This window comes from Argiope bruennichi, chromosome 4 (assembly GCF_947563725.1).
Source record: "Argiope bruennichi chromosome 4, qqArgBrue1.1, whole genome shotgun sequence".
Taxonomy (NCBI): Eukaryota; Metazoa; Arthropoda; class Arachnida; order Araneae; family Araneidae; genus Argiope; species Argiope bruennichi.
The window spans coordinates 30,729,654-30,752,543 of record NC_079154.1 but is presented as its reverse complement, the minus strand read 5'-3'; the positions used below and the strand labels follow the sequence as shown (position 1 = coordinate 30,752,543).

The 22,890-nt window shown below is 28.7% G+C and overlaps 1 protein-coding gene across 1 annotated transcript in view; it reads right to left on the bottom strand.

Moving 5' to 3' along the window:
• Positions 1 to 206: 206 nt before the first annotated feature.
• The window catches only part of LOC129965617 (reelin-like), a 77,254-nt gene continuing 54,570 nt past the window's right edge, over positions 207 to 22,890 (bottom strand). Inside the window, exons 49-62 of the mRNA XM_056079668.1 lie at positions 21,464 to 21,794; positions 17,707 to 17,921; positions 16,027 to 16,219; positions 14,849 to 15,024; positions 13,766 to 13,872; positions 13,301 to 13,575; positions 11,985 to 12,110; positions 9,913 to 9,997; positions 9,664 to 9,820; positions 8,085 to 8,254; positions 6,066 to 6,297; positions 3,834 to 4,002; positions 2,275 to 2,402; positions 207 to 504 (exon numbers count right to left, since the gene is read on the bottom strand). Of these exons, the coding sequence (XP_055935643.1) occupies positions 477 to 504; positions 2,275 to 2,402; positions 3,834 to 4,002; positions 6,066 to 6,297; positions 8,085 to 8,254; positions 9,664 to 9,820; positions 9,913 to 9,997; positions 11,985 to 12,110; positions 13,301 to 13,575; positions 13,766 to 13,872; positions 14,849 to 15,024; positions 16,027 to 16,219; positions 17,707 to 17,921; positions 21,464 to 21,794 (2,392 nt within the window). The 3' untranslated portion in view covers positions 207 to 476. The remainder of the gene's footprint in view (positions 505 to 2,274; positions 2,403 to 3,833; positions 4,003 to 6,065; positions 6,298 to 8,084; positions 8,255 to 9,663; positions 9,821 to 9,912; positions 9,998 to 11,984; positions 12,111 to 13,300; positions 13,576 to 13,765; positions 13,873 to 14,848; positions 15,025 to 16,026; positions 16,220 to 17,706; positions 17,922 to 21,463; positions 21,795 to 22,890) is intronic.

Below are 22,890 nucleotides of genomic sequence, written 5' to 3'. Positions count from 1 at the left end.
ACTTTTGCCACTTAACTGGTATAATTTGGTTTCATAGAAGTTTTTTCAATCTTTTTATTATAAATATTCAAAAATATAACTATTTCCAAACGATTTTTAAAATACTTATCCCGAATGTAATCACGTATCAATTAAGGAATAAAAAATAAAGCACCGAGCGATATAAACGTCACGACTCAATACCAACAGAAAAAAAAGTCGAATCATTCAAAATCATTACATATTTATTAAAATATATCCAAAAAATATAAGGGAAAAATTTCATATCAAATAATCATAAAATGTACAACTTCATTGATGAATTAAAAATTTTACAAATATACAAATGAAATCAAACATATGCCTCTCGATTAAACAAGCAGTATAAGTATTCTCATCTGTACTCGAATGAAGAAGCCATGTAATAAAACAAAATGCGTATATAACAAAAACGGTTCAAAAAATCTATTTTTGCCTTTCAAACTCACCAAGAACTTTTAATGTCTTCGACTATCGTATGGTGTGCTGAAATGAAGAAAAGAGAAGTTTATATCAATGTAATATTAGAAATCGTAAGAGTGTCATTGAGAACAAGTTATAATGATATTAACTCATTGAGTAAACTAGAGCCCTTATCAATATAAAACAGTTCTCCCCTTCCCCCCCCCCTCCAAAAAAATCATGATACAATTTTTGGCCGGTAGCAACCACAACTTTTTTTTCAGAGTATAAATTTAATAATTTCTTCAATTTTGCGCATAATATATTTCAATTCATCAACAATCTGATGCAATTTCTCTTTCGGTGTTTTTATCTTCAGAGAAAAATAGGGAAAATAAAAACTTGGTGGGATTGAACTTCCATCCAATCTTAATTCCTTTTCGTAAGCATGTGCAGTAATAATTCGTTTCCCCACCACTTTCCTTGGTTTAAAGGGAGACGATATTGTTAGAAAGATATTTTAGTATTTTTCTATAGTTGAAAATGTTTCCGTGAGTGTAAAATTTGGAAGATAATTAATAATAATTCAAAATATTGTACTATGCAATTTTGCTCATAAATAAGCATAAAAATAATTTTCCAACATGTGCATTCATTTTTTATCCGCAGTTTTAAACAAACGTAAGGAATTGAGAGAAAATAAAATTTTATTAAAACTTGATTATAAATTACTAATTGCATAGCTAACAATTTCTATTACAATATTATTTATGTTGTTAAAAATTTGATAATTTACAAAACATTAAAAATTAATAAACAAAAGACAAATACTAAAGACTATACAGAAATGCATGTCTGCTCAATGTAGTATTTATTATAAATCACAGTGGCTATAAGGAACGATACACTATTAATTACAAAACGTAAAAATTGTACATATAAGCCAGGTAAGAACTTAAGCGTCAATCTTATTTTGGCATTCTTTCCGTCTGGTCCGTGATATCCGATTTTTTTTTTCTTTTAAATCTGCTGACTGCCAGTTTAGTTTAGTTTAGTTATTGTAACGTCCCGCTGTAAAGCAACACTAGGGCTATTTTGGGACGGACTTCGTCATTTTGAACCGCGGTCAGATGACGAGGACGACACCTGAGCTGGCACCCCCCTCTCCACACCGCACCACACCACACCAGCGCAGGGACGTTTGGTCTGGCGGATTTAACGTGCAACAGAACCCCTTACACGACGGTTCTTCGGTGGAATCGGGTCACGAACCTGAAACCCTACCACCAGGCCACCGCGGCCTTCTGACTGCCAGAGATGTATGTAAAGTTGCGATTAATATTGCAAACATTTAAGTGTATTTTAATGATAATTAGATTAAAATGTATTAAGGGAATGTAATTTTAATTGTATGTTATCAGTCAGCAGTGACTGATGGGGTCTGCACGAAGCGTACAGGCAATTATTGGTCATTGAGGAGACACGAAATGAAAGTACATTATCAGTCACCGGCGACAGAACAAGTACGAATGGAAAGTTCAGTGTTCAGTCACCGGTGACTCACCTGGCACTTAACGTATTAACTTCCATTTCGGCTTTACAAGAGGAATATATTTGGATGAACTTCAGTCTAATGATAAAGTTAGCATTTAAGGCAGCAAACCTTATTTCAAACTTCCTCATAGCATCAGCGTTCATAGAATTATAGTTTTCCCCCTTATAATTTTATGTAATCTGAGCAAGAATTTCCATTCTGTACAATGTGTGCGATCGTGACCTAACATCCTAAATAGAGATTTCCAAGCAGAAAAATGTGCATAAACAGAATTCGATTATTAAACCATTTTTACGTACCTTACTATTTCAACGTTATCCAAGGCCCATTGATCATAGCCTCTGCCTTCGTGGAACGGTTGCCACCATCGGAAACGTACCCCGTACACTTTGGCTGGCTCTGGGATTTCATAAACTAATCGCCTCGGCTGAAATCAAACAAGAAGTAAAATATCAGAGCTGCAAAGGGTTTTAGGAAATGAAATTTAGAGCTATGTCGATTTCTATAAAGTCATATCGTTTTAAGAAAAACTATTTTTCATTTAAAAAAAGTGACAGAAATTCAAAAATATTAAATTAAAATTATTCAATTCTTAGGAATTTAAAGAATTCCAAAAGATATTATTTATTGGGAAAACTAATAAATCATTCAATAGGATTATAAAACAGCTATTTGCAAATCCTCTTAACAGACGAACACAACACGTTTTAAGAATCTCACCTCTTTTAATTTAAATATTCATAATTATGTTTTACGGAATAGAAGTGATGAATCAAATTACCCCACATCGGATATATTTAATTTGATGGATTAATATGGAAAAGCAAATAATAATCTTTCAAGGGTGAGAAAAACGCTGGTATCTTTCGATATGATACCGCAATTTTTAATGAAAATATATTTATGATTTTTGATATGATATTATATTTCTGTGTCCAATGTATTTCCGCGATTTTAAAAAAAATGTTATAATGTAGGCTGATGTATATCATATTTATTAAAGTCCTTTCGATATAATTTTAATTGGCCTAAAGGGTGCTTTTATTATAGGTGCAGAACAGAACGCCGTCTCATGCCCCCGTATCCGTGACCATTCTGGTCACTGAACGGTTTGGTGGGCATGTTACGGGAATTTTATTTAATTAACAAAATATTTACAGTAGGAAAACGAAACAAAAATAACTTTTTACAGAATCTACAATTGTATATCATGATGAGACCGTTTACATAATTTTTAAACTTAGAAATATAGTGCTGAGAGATAAAATGTGTAAAAATATACATATAATTTGTGTTCACTTATTTTTTATGATATAGTAGACCAGGATGCAGTTAAAAAAATCAGATGGAAAATAATTTGAGAAATGGAAATGAAGACAATCTCTGATTGATTGAGATGTGTGACAGGAGACTGCGGTGCTTGTTTTTTCTTTTTGGTACGAGACTTGATGTTGAGAGCTATGGAGGCAAGAATAGGTCTCTATTTTCACTTATAAATTTGATTATACTGTGGATTTTTTTGCCTGGAAAGGAAGTTGTTGGCGACTCTTTTCAGCCATTCCTGTTCATGGCTTGGTGATATTATAGGTGCAAGAGTTTTCACATTGAAATACAAATGTGGGCCAGTTTCCATTGATAGTGCTTTGAGGAAAGAAATCTATTCTTTTAATCAGACTTCTGCCTCAGATTCTCCGATCAATACATGATGTCACACATTCATTTTACCATGGAACTCTTTTGATTCATGTGAATTTAACCAGATATGCTTAACTAATGTTAGAATACCATCACATAATAAGTATGGGATATTAGATATTACAGCAGTTCAGAATGGCTTTTAACAACAATAATGACTTACTTTTTTGAAATCCATTGCTGAGTGCAAAGCAATAAATTCCCAAGAAATGCCATCGTTGATGCTGTATTGAAGTATCACCGATTTATCCGAAGCAGATGGGTGCAGTAAACTGATGTGGCATTGTGAAAATCCTTCTTCCGTACCAATGCGCAGGACGAACATCAGTTTGCTGGAAATAAATACATCCTTATTATTATCTTTAATCTCTGGATGTAACAAAATAAAAAAAAAATATCCATAGGATGATTTAGAGTATTTCAGTGCTTTAACAAAGGACATCGTATGTATTGAAATATCTGCAAGCAGACATCAGAATGCAAATGATAACCAGAAAAATAATATGAAACACAAAGAGGGCAACAGTGCTGGAATTCTTGAATAAACACCATTAGCTTGTTGTTTTATGCACACATCTTTACCTTCTTTTTTTTTAAAAAATATTCTTCTGTATCATAGAAATTTCATTCCAACAGTTATTATTTTTATCATTTATTCTTCCAATGTGACCAACATCAACAATCAGCGTTAATTTTAAAATCAAATTCAGATTTACTATTAGGCCTTTATTTGAACCGCGCTTCACGATGAAACTAATTTTCGAGATTTAATAACAAATCTATATATTTGCACCATCATTATATCACTATTTAAGTTGAGGAAATTATAATTTAGTCGAAAGTTTCTACGTGAAGTGGAGAGCATCCTTTAATAAAATATAGAATTTTCTAAAGTTAACAATTCAATGATTTCTTTAAAAACATAGTATTAATTGATTAAGTAAATAATTAACATGCAACTACGTAAAATTTATCATTCATTGAGTCATGCAGTAATAACTCATGAACAGGATTGGAAGTGATAGCAATTTTAAGGTCCCCTCCAAGTTCTGCTCCGTTGCTTCGTGATTCCAGGGCGGAAGAGACGAAGTAAATCAAGAGTATATACTCTTGCTAGGACCACCCAAAGCGTGAAGGCCATTCCACTTTGTTCAACTAAGCAAGCAGGCACTTGGATCAGTCATCCCTGCGGTACCCCACATCTTTGGATTACTAAATGAAGCTATCCTCTTCCCATTACCATGAATCAACTTCATGGTGATAGAATGCAAAACTAAATCACAGGAGATTAGTAGCAACTACGAGGCCGTTATTTTACGAAAATTACTCAGTTTAATACTAAGATATTGCATGAGAAGAGAACTCGTTATTTCGTAGACATCTTCAAAATGAGTCTTCTTTTAGGAAATATCCGTTTATTCCTGGCGATTTGGGGTTAAATGTCCCCCTTCTCTATCAGAATTGTTATGGACTTTCTGAGAATATTCTGCCATTGTATGCAAAGCCGGATACAAAAGACAAATTCGGCAATAGGCGTCTTCTTCCGTCACCCCGTATTACCTTTCGTTCTTGCCAGTTTTGCGGCAAAAAAACAAATTATAAGATTGAACTAGTGAATGTCGTCAAGTTTTCTTGATGAATTGAAGTCTGCAAAGAGATTTCTTAAAATCTTCGCAAAATTCATGACTGTCAGATTCAGCAGCATCGATAGCTTCTGATATAGTAGATGCACTCATGTGCGATATGGACATGTGATATTTCTTCCAGCCAGAGAAAAATTCTCCTGGGATAATGAATCCTGCTTCCACTAGATCAGTCCAGCTGATCTCGATTCCTCTGTGGTGACATTTCGATGACAATAAATTTAAGACGCCATAAATTTCTTGACGTAAACTGAGTGAACTAAATATACTATCTAAAGCCAAAGGTCCTAATAAAGAAGTTATTTCTAAAACCGATTTGATGTATTTATCTGGAACATTAATTCGTGCTTCTGATGCATTTTTAATAGAGCTTGGTCTGGAAAAAAATAGTTTCTTCCATCGTTGTCAAAATTAATACAATCTATTTCACAATAGAAATTCGTTCGTAAGGATGAGATGTATTCAAATCAAGATCTATAACGATAAGGAGTGATAGTAAATTATTAATGCTAAGTGAAAAAATACGGAAATATTTGAAATTCGACACTGGATACAATGATACAAAATCGGAAATCATTTATCAAAACATCCCGAGTACTTCGACAGGTTCACTTTATATTCAGCGATAATGACGTTACGAAAGGCGGGCTCATTTTATTTTAGTTTCAGACTATAACTATTGCACGCTGCAAACTTCATGACTGGAGACATGCAAAATAGAATGTGCTCAAAAGTCTTTCTGAAATTCTTACCTTGCCAGCGATGCATCCAACTCTTTGGTAACAATCGCTCTTCTTCCACATTCGCCCATATATAAATGTTTCCCGCCACCATGTGGCGCTAAAGAACCGCATTCTTGACTTATCCATCCACCTTTCACCACTTCCCACAAATCGGCCGAGAGACCGTTTTCGAAAGAGTCCAAGAAAGTGGTTGGAAGGATCCTTGCAGTGATCAAATTTCGTGACGGTTTGCAATCTGCGCCTGCGAATGAAATATCAATACAATATTGTGAATCTATTTGTCTCTAAAAACAAAATTAAATTCTTAATTTTTTAAATTGTTAGAATAACATTCGTTCAATTCATTAGTATCAATTTTCAAATCATATATTTAAGTACTGGAGTTGTTTTTGTACTAATGAATATAAGTTTAAATAAATAAAAATAATAAACCAATTAATTTTAAATATATTTACTCTATATCCTATAAATAATGTAATCAAAAGGTTCTCAAAAATATCTTCAAGAAATTTTAATTTTTCAATATGGTTCATTAAATTTTGTTAAACATTTTATGTTACCAAATTTTCTATGCGTTATGCTTTTTTCTTACATCATTTTTTGGTATTATAACATTCCCCGTTTCCCAGTACTGATAAGACATCTACAGCCAGCTAAGTCATCGCTGTTACTTACAAAACTCCTCGAGATAGCCAGATGGTGGACCTTTTCACCTGGATGGTCTCGCATCTGTTCATTAGCGACTACAATGAAAGACCACATGTGGAATTCCTCATCCAAGAGGTGATAGTACCTTCAAAGAGAAAGGGGTGCCCAAACATCTGGATGCTAGATATTTCTCTTTGTGAAAGGACTTTCCCACGACCCACTGGCGCCGCTGAGAGAGCATATTGCTGAACCCCGATAGAACGAAAGAGAGCTCAAATGACTAATGTAAATTAAGAGGCAAAGATTGTCGCCGAAATAAAGCGCGAAGATTTTTTTTTTTTTTTTGAGGAGAGAAGAAACGAATTGCAGGAGACGGTTGGACTACGCCCACGAGTTCGGTGTCTGAGAAACTACCCCTGGAGTAGTCGTGTTGACGTGATGGAGAACAGAGTTTCAAGAAAAACCTTCGCCTTTGACTGTTGTATCTCCTACTACAAGTGTAAATAACTATTTACTTAACCAAGATTAGAACAAGTTGTTCTTTGTATATATATAGGGCTGTAAAATAAAGTATTATCTGGAATTTCTGCTTCGTTATTTGATCAGTCTAGATCAGGACATTACAATATTAAAAAGTCCAAGCGGAGTATTTTTTTTTTTTCTTTTGCTTTTAAATTGAAAGAAACTGTACAATAAACAAATTTTAGTGCAGATTTTTATCAATAACCTTCATGAAAAGATTTAATTTTCTTTTCTGAAAGCTAAAGTCATAAGTTTACATTTAGAAATTAAGAGAAAATTTTAAGAAAAAGGTTTGAAGCTTTCAGTATAAATCTTTCATATCATTCAAATTTTTGATAAATTTTGCTAACTATATTTTGCTATTTATTTAAAAAATGGCATCTTTTAACCTTTTCTAGGGCCCCTTGGGAAGTAGGTTTACCACCAAATTCATCAATCTTTGTATGAAATTATGTAGTTTTGCTTAAGTTCTCACACATTTTTTCAATAAGACAAAAACCGAGATGTTTCATTTTCTTATCTCACACAAAAATTATGTATCTTGTTTTGTTAATTAGTTATTAATTAATTAATAAAACAAATTACATTTATCTAATAAGCTCAATGAATTATTTTTCTTAAGCTAATATCAATCCTAGAACTATTTTAGTATACCATGACCAGAAAAAAATGGTCTTTTAAAGGGTTGAAAGTTTTTTATATGTTTAGAAATTAAAGTGAAATATATCTTATTTCTTGAAATTTCTACATTCTTATCAAATCAAAATATGAGAAGTTACAATAAACTAAAATGCTTTTTATTTCCATTTCTTTTAGAAAGCATTTAAATATTTAATCTTATGAAAGAGATAAACCTACCTGAAAATCCCAGATCACATTGGCATTTCCCTTGAACACAAATTCCTTTTCCATGACACATTGATGGACAGGCCTCTCCAATGTAAACATCATCAATAGCCCATGCTGGTAAATTTCGTGGTTTTGGTATATTGGTAGGTGTATCCTGTATCCATCTAAATTGTGTTGTGCTGAAATACATAAAAAATATATTTATTAATTTTTGCATAAGATGCATGACTATATATAATAATCACGAAGAATATATTAAATTATCAATTTGTAATTAAAAATTTAGGAGAAAAACTTCATAATACTAAGTATATGAAGAGTGAAATTCAAAAAATAAAATATAATGTCAGTTTCAAATATGCTATATTGGAAGTCCACAAACTTTTAAAGTTTTGTATATCACTAAAATAAGAGTCAAATACATAAGTTAAACTAACTCCAGCGATAAAAATATTCCAATCGCAATTTGATAAATTATTTAATTTGCTTAGTTCCTTTTTATGTAACAATCGATTATATTTAATGCTAGTGTGAAACATTTAGCAATAATCAACTTTTTTGGTTCTTGCATTAAACTAATACCAAATCATAAGTAGTGTAACTTTGAAATCATACATTATTAAAAAAAATATAGAAATAATCAAATGGGAAGTATTTTGATCAAGTATGTATAGTATTTTATATACATACTAGATTGCTGTAAATATTTTATATTATGTATAGTATATATACCATTCTAAATTATCATAAAGAAAAATAAATGCAAAATATTCATGATTCATTTTTTTTTCTTTTTAAAAGTCATTCCTTTACATATTCTAAATTTATTAGCTTATATTTTATTAAAAAATCAAATCAGAAAAATAATTTATTTTTATAATCAAAGGCAATAACAGAAATAATTTAATTTGAATAGACGTTATATTATCTGACAGAAATAATTGTCTGGCTAATATTGAAATCTATGTACTGATTTTGACACTTTCACTTTTCTTAATTTATACTGCATATCATGTTCATTGTTTTTTTAATTTTTCAAGGAAGGTCAAAATATTACTTTTAATTGAAAAAAAATTCATTTCAAGGAAAATAGCTGCTTTAAAATTGAACGTTGTTGTTGCTCATTGCACTTGCCATAGACAAGCCCATTGACGAAATCAGCGATTTTAAGCCGATTTTTTGCGTCTCTTGTTTCAGAGCGTCATCTAGGGCCAAGAGTACATCTTAGCTACTCATGCATCATAGCCTTTTGCATGGGGTGAACTTCATTCATACATTTCACTCATCCACAGATCGTAATTTAGATCTGAATCAGAGAACGTTCACCTCTGATCCAGCATCTCCAGTGGTCTGGTCTCAACTTGGAGGACTTTGCGGCTACGGCAGAATTTATACGCGCACTAGCCACCATGTACAAGGAGAGTCTTTGATCGGCAGGGATTCAACTCACAACCCAAGGGATGTGAATCCAACACCCTACCAATCAGTCTATCCCGGCCCTTAACTGAATAGCATACTTTTATATTTAGCATTCTTGCTACATAAAAAAGAAGATCAAATTTCCTCTATTAACAAGGAAAATACTAACCTTGAAAATGTTTTCTCTGGTAGATGCAGCATCACCAATGTCCATTTCTTATGAGTGTTAGTAGAATAGATTGACGGATTATGGAATTCGTTAGGTGCACATTCGGAATGAATAGAATTGGTTGGGAAGCAAGCTCTGTTGACTAACTCCCAGTTTTCTTAAATGAACCAGAATAATGAGTTTCATTATTAGAAAAATAACACTTGTATTAATTTGATTTCAGACAAAATTTAATGAAAAAAAACTTACCTGAACCAGGTTCTTTAGAATATTCTAGTCTTATACTGTGATTTGTCAAGCAGCTGTCAGTATATTCACCACAGCCAACAGCAATCTATGAAATAAAAAAAACATTTAGATACTTCCATATGTACAAGGAGAAAAGAAGAGTAATATTATAACAGAAGTTTCATTATGCATATTCAATGACAGATTTAAATATTTTGTGGCCCTAGGCAGTGCTTATTATAAGACCCCTTTTTTTTAATAAGATAGTCAATTTTATTTCACATTTCAGCATTTTTTTTAACATGTTAATGATTTATTTTAGATTAATGATTTTATTAACTTTGAGAATATGCTTTATTATTATTTATCTTTTATGACATCAGACTGCCCAAGTTCCACATTTGTGCACAAAATTATTGAAGCAGATGTTTACTTTCATAAATATTCTAATAACTAAGTAAATATAATGAAATATATAGGAACTTGATGAATTATATTTGATAGAATATCAATGCTATCATATCCATAATTTTTTTCATCTAGGAAAATAAAGTTTCGTAATTGACCTGCTTGAGGCCTCTTCTCAGCATAGTTGAAAATTTGCCACTGTCCATATTTTAGTTATAGATGAATGAATCAGTTTTAAAGTCTATATCAAAATAACTGATGGTCTTACTTATTTTTCTACAAAATTCTACAACTTCATTTTGAGAAAAATAGCAATTTGTAAGCTTACATAAAAATGATCAAGAAATATTACTAAGTAATTAGTTTTATTCTTAACAATTTTAATAAGCTTTTATATGCTTTCATACAGGGTGCTTTCCAACAGTTAACTTCAAAGTCGTTAGAGATAAGCATAGATTTTCAGTTAGAAAAATGCTTCCAATGAAGTGAAGAATTATATTCTGTGATATTTCAGTCAATAAATATACATCTGAAAAAACTGCATCAATTTTTATAGGATCCCCTAATTCTATAATCCATCATAAATATTTCACTAAACATGACTAAAATAACTATAGATAAGAGCTGTATAAATATTTAGACCATAATCTTTTCAACATTATATTTATTCACTTTAGCAACATAAAATATAATTTTTTAAATCATTTTATAAACTGAAAAAATATATGTTAATCTCTATTCAGAAATTAGCGAAAGTTCACAATTCTAATGCATATTCTGTCTAAAATTTATGAAATGCAAGTTTTAAAATTTTAATATTCTGTATGCATTTAGAAATGTTTTTTTCATTCGTAAAAAGTACTGATTTTTATTGATTTTAATAGCAAATATTTATGAAAAAATAACTAAATAATATTCTGTATTTTAAATAAATATTTTTCTTTAAAACTAACTCTAAACTAAATATATATAAACTAAGAATATTCTTGTTACAAAAAACACAGGCTATAAAATTCTTTTTCTTTAAATATTATACAATATATAATATATTAAATATTTCTAATTTCGTTTTATTCTCTTCCGAGTGGCAAGCATGATTATATACAAGAAGGCGCAGCGCAAAAGCAGGAGTAAGAAAGAAGTACCAAACAAATGATCACTAGTTTTATATAACATAGGATTTCCGGCCACGCGCGGTTGGATTACATATGATGACCTTTGAAAAGGGCAAAAGTATCACTTTCATTTCATAGGTAGTTCTGATGGCACATTTGTTTTACAGAGGAATTAATTAAACTGAAAGTGGAATTGGATCACGAAATAAGAGAATATGTTAGAATGAAGTTTCTATGGGCTAAATTAAGATAAAATCTTGGAAATTAATTAAATTGAAATTAGAATTAAAATATCATTATATATATATATATTGCATGAGTTAACTAGAATTATGCTGATAGTTGTTAATACTGTACATTTGCATTAATTGCTCTGATTTATTAAAATTTGATTATACAATTAATTATTTATGCATATAATTATTCAAAGTATGCTTATTTTATATGTCTTAATAGCTTAATAATGTTTTTTTTTAATTCCCCTCAATTTTTTTTAAATTTGTGGTAAATGTACAAATATTTTCAAATAAAATACATTCAAAAAAGTTTTTAGTCTCATTTTATACTTACTTTAAATTGAATCATAAAGCCATTTTCCACAATTAATTCTCTGGTTGTAATTCCTCTTTCTTCTATATCAGAATCTTTCTTCCACAAGAGTGCATGACTTGGATGGTAACAATAAGAATTTTCCACCTTTGAAAAAAAGAAACATGCTTACAGATATTCTTTTTTTATAGTGAAAGCAATTTTGAAATATCAAACACATTAAATAAGAAAATGTTCTTAAGTTTAAGCAAAGTATTGGAAAATTTCATACATCATTGAAATAAAATCTTTTTTAATTTAACTTAATCACACCTGAGATGTTAAAATGTTAAGCAATAAAACTTGTTCAGGATGACGAAAATAAAGTGCACTCATAATACATCATTTAAATTCTTTCTAATTCTCTCAAGAAATAAAAATACTATATATCTATCAGGAGTTAAATTACAGAGGCTTTACATTGCTTCCAAAATGAATTTAAATTGATTGAAAAAAATGTCAGCTTCATTTTTAAAACACCAACTAGCTTAGTTAAACAAAAGATGTCAAAATCATATTAGAAAGTTAAAACTCAAATATATGAGACTGCATATATTTTGTATAATACAAGTGAATATTAACCCTACAGTGAATAGTGTAGCCATTTATAAACTTCACAAGATAGTTCCAAAGGGCAACAATGAGTGTCTAGAAATTCTTTTTTAAATGCTTTTTGATAAAAGTTTGTAATGAAGATCGATATACTATGGCAACAGCAGTGCTAGAGTTAGTTTTACACTGGAAACTTCCAAGATATCTGCCATATGAATAGTTCTCATTTCTAATATCATTTTTGCATAGAAACAATTATATCACTATTATATTTTGCTTTGGTATCATATATTCATTTTTTTATTCTTTCTTCATTTTTTTTCTTTCCAAACAATGTACAATATAATAGTTATCATTTTTTCTTTATTAAATGCTACATTATTTATATTCCTCTAAGCTGTATTGATTCTGCTAAATAAATAGCATCAGAATATTGTTTAATTCATAATGTATTCAATTGACACTTTTTAATTTTATAAAAAAGAATTAAAAATTGTCTTTAATAATTTTCCAACATTATATGCAGCTATTCAATACACATACATATTTTTCTTAAAAAATTAAAAAAAAACCATGCATTCTAGGATTAAAATAATGAATTTTTCCTCAAAGAAAAAGCAATTTCCTTGTTGATTCACAACAAGGAAATCAAATTTATGGAAATCAAATTTATTAGACATTTAACATTATTACAAATTTAATGAAATAATTTTAAATATCTTCATTTTTTAAAAATTAACACATACCTTAGAATATGGCCCAAACCACCAATTGGTAGGATCAGCCCCTCCAGGGCCTTCAAAGTCATCAAACAGCTCAAATGCATTGATTTCAGACCCTCCTATATAAATGTTATCTAAAGCCAATGCAGGTAGCAATTCTCCTTCAATCAAACCAGATGGTTGCCACCAACGAATTCGAGTAGCAGGGCTTCGTGCATGTTCAGGAATCAATATATGATCAGCATGTGGTTGAGAATAAAGAGAGTAATCTAATTCATGCAGCAAATGCCAGCGAACACCTAAAAATAAATTAAAAATTGAACTCAAATTGAATTTTGAAAAATATATAAAATAAAAATAATTGTGTGAGAAAAAATCACAGTATTAAAAATTATTTGGCATAATAAAATTTTATTTCATAATGAAAAACAATAAATTAACTTGAAAAGAAATATATCCATAAAAGATGTTTTGCAATATCTTACTTACCCCCATTGATTGAGTACTGCAAATATGCATTCTGATTACGTGAAGAAGCACCAATGCAAGCTAAATTGTCTCCATATCCTCCAATCTGAGCCACAAATTGAATAAATCTAGATGAAAATTATAAATATCATAAGATTGCAATGAAGTTATAATACAGGTTTAAAAAAAAGTGATATTTGTATGCAAATGCCCAACAACAATCTTACATTATCTTCATAATTTAATCTGGCATTTAGAATATTGAACATCATTGGAGACATAAAAAACTATCTATAGAGTTTTAGTAAAATATACTAATAGAGTTTGTTTTTTTTCAAAGAAATACTTTGCTTCACTCTTTAACATAAATTCCACGGACAAATCTTCTCATTCTAGTAATTTTGAAGATTTTATAAAAAAAATACTTTATCACAAATTCTAGTTAATAAAGCTAAGTATCAGAAAAATATGTGAAACTGTTAATTATTGCACAATAATGGTTGATACCATTTTTTGCTTTTAGAAATAGATGAAGAAAACAAATATAGAAGAGTTTCAAGTCACTGAATGTTCAATTTAATAAGATTTTCTTTGTAATGAAATTTTCTATCGAGCATTACCTTTAAACGACATTTGTATGTTATTTAATCTACACATTGAGAAAAATAATTTCTATATAAAATAATTCTACAGATTTATTTTCAGCAAAATATTTTCCTCTGCTACTTCTTATTTCTCAAAATTCCAACAAAAACAAATCAATTCGGTTGAAAAATAGTAGCATTTGAAAGGGATGGCAGTTGCTGAAGAAAATATAAATTTTCTTCATTTTGATGAAAATTTTGTGGAACTTGACATATTTCAAAGTATTAAAAATACTATACAAAATACACTAATAAAAGTTACAAAAATAATAATGAAGATGTTTTGAAACAAAAACTTTCACAAAGATATTTCAGTGCAAAGTGGAATTTTTTATAATATAAGCAAAACAAATAGATATGCCCCTTATGAAATATTTGCCTCCATCTAGCATAATAAAAAATTTATTTAAGATCCGATAAAAAAATATAAATATTCAACTTAAACGCCATAAAAATTTACTTTGCATCTCTTAAATCCAAATCAACTGTCTCCAGAATTCGTGGCCCAGCACCACTGAAAACAGCAGCAAAATCTTCAACAAGAACAGAACATGGTAGTGCGATTTGACCCCCAACTACATAGCTCCAGTATGTAGGATCAAATGCCTTTTCTTCAAAAGCTTCTTTTAAAAATGTCTAAAATGAAAAATGCAAAATAAAATTCAACTATCCTATTAAGATTTCATATAAAATACTTATCAACATTTTTCTTTGATTTATTCTTAATTTCATAATTTTTGAAGATATAAAAAAACAATCAAAACTCATTTCTAGAAAGTCTATTCATTGGGTATTTTTAAAATAGCAGATATTTTTAACATACACGAAAATTTTTCATTATTTATATCCAAACTTTTAAAAAAAATGGCAAAAAATAAATAAAAAAGACAAATTTCAAATTACTATCTACAATTTTCTATCATGTAATTAACACTAACACTAAAAGAGTTAGCCATAAACCCTTTAATGTTATTTCAAGTATTTTAAATCCCCTTAAAAAATGAATAGCCATTTAAAATTTGTTTATTAATTTTACTAATTTTTTTGAATTGACACATATCTGACAAAATTATACTAATATGAAGTATAACCATAAAAATGAAACTTTAAAATCAGTTCAACTTTAATACTTGTTTCATGAAACCTGGTATAATACACAGATAGAAAATTTTCTGCATTAATACATGAAATTTATGCACTGAAGATCGCAAAATGCTTCACCTAACTATTCTATGATTTGAACAAGAAAATTTCAAATTTAACACAATTTATTTTTTCAGCATGAAGATGACAGAATTTGTCAAACATCATAGACATTAAATAAATGTTACTGCATACTGTATACTTACTGCAATACAACATGCAATGAAAATAGTCTTTGTACTTTGTTTATCAAAAATTGACTTCATAAAATTATATCATCTTGTGTGATGACTTACACAGAAAGCATAAAGTATTTTTGTTGAAAATTAATACATTATTTTTAAAAAAAAAACATTTTTATGAAATTTTGATGATAATTTGACTATTTTAATGTATCAGACTGAAGTTGAAAAATGCTTTATTCTGTAGTCATTAAATTAACAAAATGTTTAGGTTATAAATATCCTTTTTAAAATTAAAAATTAAACAGCATACTGGTCTGTCTTCAGCTCTGGCACAAGTATCTCCTTCATATCCTTTGTCACATTCACAAGAAAGTTCTACACAAGAGCCATGACCATGACAATGATGTGGACACTGAGGTCCAATGTAAACATTTTTTAATGCCCACATTTGGGATGGGGTGGCATCTTGAGTTGCTTCTTGACTCCATCTAAAGCGCGTCCAACTAAAGTAAAAATGTAACCACAAATCAAATTGATAAATAGATAATAGTAAATTTATTTATGTCACCTTAATTATAAGAAAACCTAAGTTAAAAATTTTGAAGTAATTTAAATTGATCATGTATAAATAACTAACAGGATATCTAAATTTTATTTAGTATCCATAAATCATCAAGCACTTTATGATTTATTTGTAATAGTTAAGATTGTAAAAAAAATGCTATGAAACCCTTCGAAAAACAAAGAAAAAATATTATCTCAATAGTACATACACTGTATGGAAAGAGATGAGTAATATAAAAAATATACAATTATATAGATATAATAAAGCATTATTAATCATTAAATAACTACAGAAAATATGGAAAGAATGTTTTTCAGAAAAATCAGCATATATATTGTACGCACATTAGCATGCCTTGTATTTACTAATAAGATGTCATAGTAAAACAATTAGAATATTACCAAAATATTATATCTGAATCAACTTAACATAAAGAACAGAAAAGAAAATATTTTTAATATGCCACAGTTTCCAACATATTCTTATTCACAATATTCATATCATTTACTTATTTTGAAAGTAGCTACAATTGTTGGTATAAATTCAAAAACGCTCTGGAACAGATTTAAAAGAACAAAAAATGAAATATTTAATGAAATTCAAATTAATTATTTCCTTGATAATTTGAATTGAATATGATGATGGCTATTCTGAAATTTTACAAAAAAAATTTAGATAGAAAAATATTTTTTAAAAAATGAAATGCCAGTTATTAAATAAACATTGTGGATGTACAAGAATCTTAAAAATGGGAAGTAAAAGAAAGTAGAATATTTTACTTTCTTTTCATAGCATTAATTTGAATGAAATATATATATATATATATATATATATATATATATATATATATATATATATATATATATATTCTTTCTTAACATTACAGTATATTAATTAATAAATGCTGTGACATATATGTTAATTCGTTATCAGAAAAATATTTCTCATATTCTCCTTTATAATGAACAAATTGTATCATTTATGTGAAAGCTTATAATCATTAATCATAATGCTTAATAATCATTTAGCATTAAAATACACTACAGGAAAAGAGTAACAAATATTATTTTTGGCCTCGTTTTTGCTTCCTTTCATAATTATTGAAAAAAATAATTTTTTTTAAATTATCGATTAAACAAAATGAAAGGAACTAAGCAATTTAAAAATCAAAAAATTATTTGCCAATGGGGTTTTGTTCCCACTTAAAAAAATTTTTCATCCAGATTTGGTGATTTGATAATTAATGACTTTCACAATGAAATGATAAAATTATAATTTATTACATGCTCCTCTATGTTTCCATAACTACAATTCTAAAATGTTTGAAAATTCTGTCCTAAATAAAAAGCAGGAGCAAATTTTACTAATATATATATATATTACTTTTTATAATCCTAAATATTGAAGAATAAGTATCATTATTACTTTGAAATAATATCTCCATGCAGAGGGAAAATGAATCTTTTCCAGGGAACAGGGGCAAAATAAATGGAGGGCTGCTGCGCAACACCAGGACAAGATAACTCCATTGGAAGGCATTTTTGTACAACCTCTTGCCAAGTATCTCCAAAATCAACTGAATATTCTAATTTTACGGGCATACCAGGATCTTCCCAGCTTTCATTGCATCCAATTGAAAACTGTAATGCATGATTAATATATTCAAACACATAATACAAAACCTTTTTACATCATTTCATATGTTAAATAGTAGAAATAAATGTCAACATATAAGAGAGTGTAATGTCAGATAAAGAAGTTTCGAATAATTGGGTAAATGATTTAGCAAATTTATCTAAAAGAGCTCCAACTGATTTTCATTAATGATTAAGATTCTATATTGTTTTTTTTTTCTTTTTAAATAAATAGTATGATGAGAATAAACAAAATTGTACATTGTGATTAGAATTTTTTTTAAAAAAATTCCATGTTTTTCCCTAATTTATAACCAAATGCATAATGACAAATGTTCATGATACTCTCAAAAAATTCATTTCTAATAAACATACCATTAAAAGCAACAGTGGTCTGCTCCATGGCTCCTTAACCCTTAATATTTTTGTTTTCCATTATTTAATTAGATAACATTTTCTGTTTCAGGAATGTGTAATTCTATTTCTTCTATTAGAATATATAGAATACTTAGGATGTTTGTAGATTATGTGCAGATTTTGATCTAATTATAGTAACCTTGTATGATGTTTTTTCAACTTATAAGTTTGAGGAGAAATAATTTGATGCTCAAATGATGTACAGGTATTTTAAGTCTGGCATTTTAAGATTGTAAGATTAATTTCAAATCTCTCAATGAATATAGTTCTGCAAAATCTAAGGTTCTAATGAATATAAAATACTCAGTGTCAGCCTGAATTTGGTGCACTTATAATGTAAATGTGAAAACATACAATAAATTTCAAAAATCTTTCATAATAGGAAATTGTGGGCCTAAAAATTGATATGATTCTGATATTAATTTCTTGCAAATTATATAGTTCTGATAAGCTTCATTTCTAGAAGAAAAATGTTTCATTTTATTTTTTAATAAATTATTGCAAGTAATGTTTTATTCGCAAAACATACTGGCATGGTATTTCACATTTCTCCACTTATTTTTAAGGCTTTTAAAACTTTTGAAAATTTATTACATTTTCATAGATTTCAACATCCTGCTGTGCAGGGTCGGTTGAAAACAAGATTTTTGAAATTGTGTATGCATACAAAATTTCATCCAAGATGATTGTAATTGAATTTCTCGGCTTTGATAACCTGTGCATTCCAGTAACTTAATTTCACATAAATATTCTTTGGAGGGTGAGAATGATCATTTCAGATTGATTTTTTGTTTTAATTAATTAAAAATTCAGAGATTTTGGCATTTTCCCTGATAACTTTCGAAAATATTATCGTGCAAAAATAAATTTTATACCATTTTAAAATTTAAAAACATTTTTCTTTTCAATGATAATTTAGCTAGAAAGCAATTTATTTTGTATTTTTTTTAAACTAGCTGCTTTTTGGTTTACCAATCTTGATGCTCGTTAAGATTTTCAATTAAAGATTTTATCTTTCTTGTCTTTTAATAGCTTCCTTATCAAAATGTTTTTAGGCTTCAAATTTTTATAGTCACACCATTCACACATACTATTATAAAGACTATAGGCTATAATGTATAATGAATCTCTCTCTAATTTTCTGTCGGTTTCAATAGAATTTAAACTTTAAATTAAAGTAGAAATTATTAAACGCATTTTTACTAAAATAAGGCATTTTTTTTAAAAATATGAGTACTGAAAAAGTCTTATGCGCTATACAGAAAAATTTTCATAGTTTATGTAATATCTCAATAATTATTAAACAAAAATTTCTAAGATTCAGTTTTAGTTTACAGTTTTATTTTCAAAAGGATTTAAATGACATATACAACAATATTTATTTTGTTTCAGGCCATAAATATGCTTAAAGAAATGAAGTCTAAATTTTATACAGTCTCCTTTAATCCTAAGGAATCGTATTTTGCGAGATATGATTGACACTTCAACTTTTAAATGAATAAATGAGCGTTTCTATCATCTGCTATCAAATCTGATCGATTTCAGATAAAAGCTAAACATTCGTAGTTCATTAGAACATTTATTGGTTCAAGTTATATAAAATATAATTATTTACTTTATTTAGGCCATTTTAACACATGTACACATCTATTATTAAAGCTTTACAAATTAGCCGTGGGGTCTTGAATTAAAAGGATATATATTAAACATGTTTGTTTAAAAAAAACGATTTATTGAAATAAAAATGTAGATATCCTAAAAGATCATAGAAAACTTTGTCTTGCATATAATTTTTAGAAAACATTATATTTCTTATTAATTTTATTTCATACAGACACGTGCTGAAAATTCCACTTTTCTAGGTTTAATTTCCAGTAACAATATACTTAATTTCTAATTTGAGCTTTTATCAATGTGATGGCAACACTTTGATAAAGCTAATTTTTTCCCATGCCTGCACAGGTTAAATTTTATTTTTATTTTGTGCGAAATAAATTGATAAAAAATATAATTAGATTATTTTTTAAAAAATTCGTTAAAATCGAAGCTTAATTTATAGATTAAAGTATTGGTATCATTTAAAAGATAAATTTTTGAGTTTTAACTTGATGCAAAAATCAATTTTGTGCTGTAATATTTTCAGAAGTTATCGTAAAAACATATCGAAATTTCGCTTAATTTTCAATTAATTAAAATCCTAATTAAAAATTCAAACAAATAACTCCGAGGTGCGCATTCCAGGCCTCCAAAGTATACACATGCCAAATTTGGTAGCTGTAGAGCAAACAGTCTGGCCTGTAGAGCACCAACACACACACAGAACATTAAATATTTTTCATAATATTTCAATATTCAATTCAAATATTTTGAATACTGATAGGGAATTCAAACTATTTCCATTGTTTTCATCAAACATTCAATCAAGGGATTTTTTTTTCGAGTATTGAATGCTCAGTAAGATTCTGTTTATTATCTCTGAAGTTTTCATAAGGAATCAGAAAATAAAATTTCTGAAAACGAATCAGAAATACCTCACAATGATAACATGTATGTGTGGAGATTGCATTCCCGAGAACAGAACTCGCGACGTTAGGGTCCTTAGCCATGTAACCTAACCACTAGACAAAAGTGACCACCCCGGTCCGGAGGCTGTTAACTGCCTTATGAAGCTACCACCCATATGTAGAAGATAATTACTCAAGTAGCAATTATGTAAGTAGTAGATATAATTAGTAGTTACGATTTTTAATGGCCTTTTGCAGTCATAGGACTTCACTATATTAGGAAAGTTCAGATATATAATAATCAGAACTAGGTGTAAGGATATTAAAATGTCTGTCACAATTTGGTACTTAAATGGTTACTCGGGGAAACATGAAAATTGAATTTTGCATAAAAGATTTAATGGAAATCTAACATTACCAATATTCATAGTGAACTAGTAGTTTTTCCAAAGCAAAGTTGAGTTTAACTCTACGAACTACGCAATCCCGATTTTAGACACTAATTTAGAATTTCATTTTCTTATCTTGATATTTTGTTTCGGGAAATTATAACAAACATTTATCATAATCAAGCACATGTATAAATGCAAAAACAGAGAACAGAAAATGTAGAAATGAACATCTTACCATAAACTCCAATACATAATGTTTCTTGACATGCACATCGATAGTTTCCAAAACAGCGTTTTCATTTGTTATCGACTTTCCAACAGCAACTTTATGATCACTGTTGCAATATTCCTCATGGTTAATATGAGTGGCAGTTAGCCACTCACGGTTACGCAAAAAATGTCCCTTTTCTAAAGAAAGGTATTTTTCTGGTGCGTCGACATCTCCACCAATAAATATGTTATCCACAGCCCAGTCATGATGAGCTCTACCCCCATGTTGGGCTTGCCACCAGCGGATTCTTACAACCTTTTTCCTCACATCATCGTGAAGGGGAACAGCGACATAACTGAATAAATAGATGAATGATATATAAATATATAATTAATAAACAAATGTGAAAGAAATACCTTCATATTTTAAGTAACAAAGATTAGTGCAATAACTAGATTGTCCTTTGGTAACAAATGATAATGTTCCCCTCCCATCTCTTTATTATTTCTCCCAATCTTAAAATCTAAACTATTTTTTCTATTAGTAATGTTTAATCAATATCCTAATAGTAAAAGTAACTTACTACACTTTATAATTGATAATATATTTTTGATTTCCAATTAATCTTGTTAAATAAAAAAGGATATGATATCCGAAGCTATTTTATGTTATCTAATCTGATCAGTTTGCAGATATCATTATTTAATTAATGAAATTATATTCTCATTAAATAAAAAAAATCGGTTTGAAAATGGGAAGATAAATTTTGAAAGAAAGTAATCAACAAAAAAATAATTTAAAAATAATTTTACTTCTCACTTGAACCCCTTTCGAAACTTGGGCTCTGAGGCCATTGCTTTACTGATACTTATAGTTCTCATAAAAAGGCTAATTTCAATTTAAATAGATGAAAAATTGATATTAAGCTATATGTCACTTTTTGAGAAAAGTTATACTCTAATGCAATCGAGCTTTTTTATATATCAAAAAGAAGACTTGGGAAAAAAAATTTGCAATTTAATTTTTTATTTCACTTTTTATCCTTCAATATGCTGAACTTCTCTATAAAAAATCGTTGTGGAGGTATTTGACTCACTATAAGAAATCTTAACTGAATTTTAAGTAAAAATTTTGTGCTAATTTTTAAAAAATATAGTTTTTTTTTATAAGAATATAAAGTTTTCTGATAATTTCTATTGCAAAAAGAATCTGTGATTTTTTTAAAAATTTAAATTTATATTCCTTATTATAGACAAAACCAAAGGCAGCTTTTTCTCTGCCATAGCTACAAATAACTTTCTTTTTACAATGCCTAAAGCAGCAAAAAGCTTTGTTTAATATATAAATATATAAAAATTTTATTTAACATGCAATAACTGCTCTTCTCTTCAAAAAATATTAGGAATATAGTGGTGGAAGTTGAATTCCTTGATGTTCGATTGTATATTAAT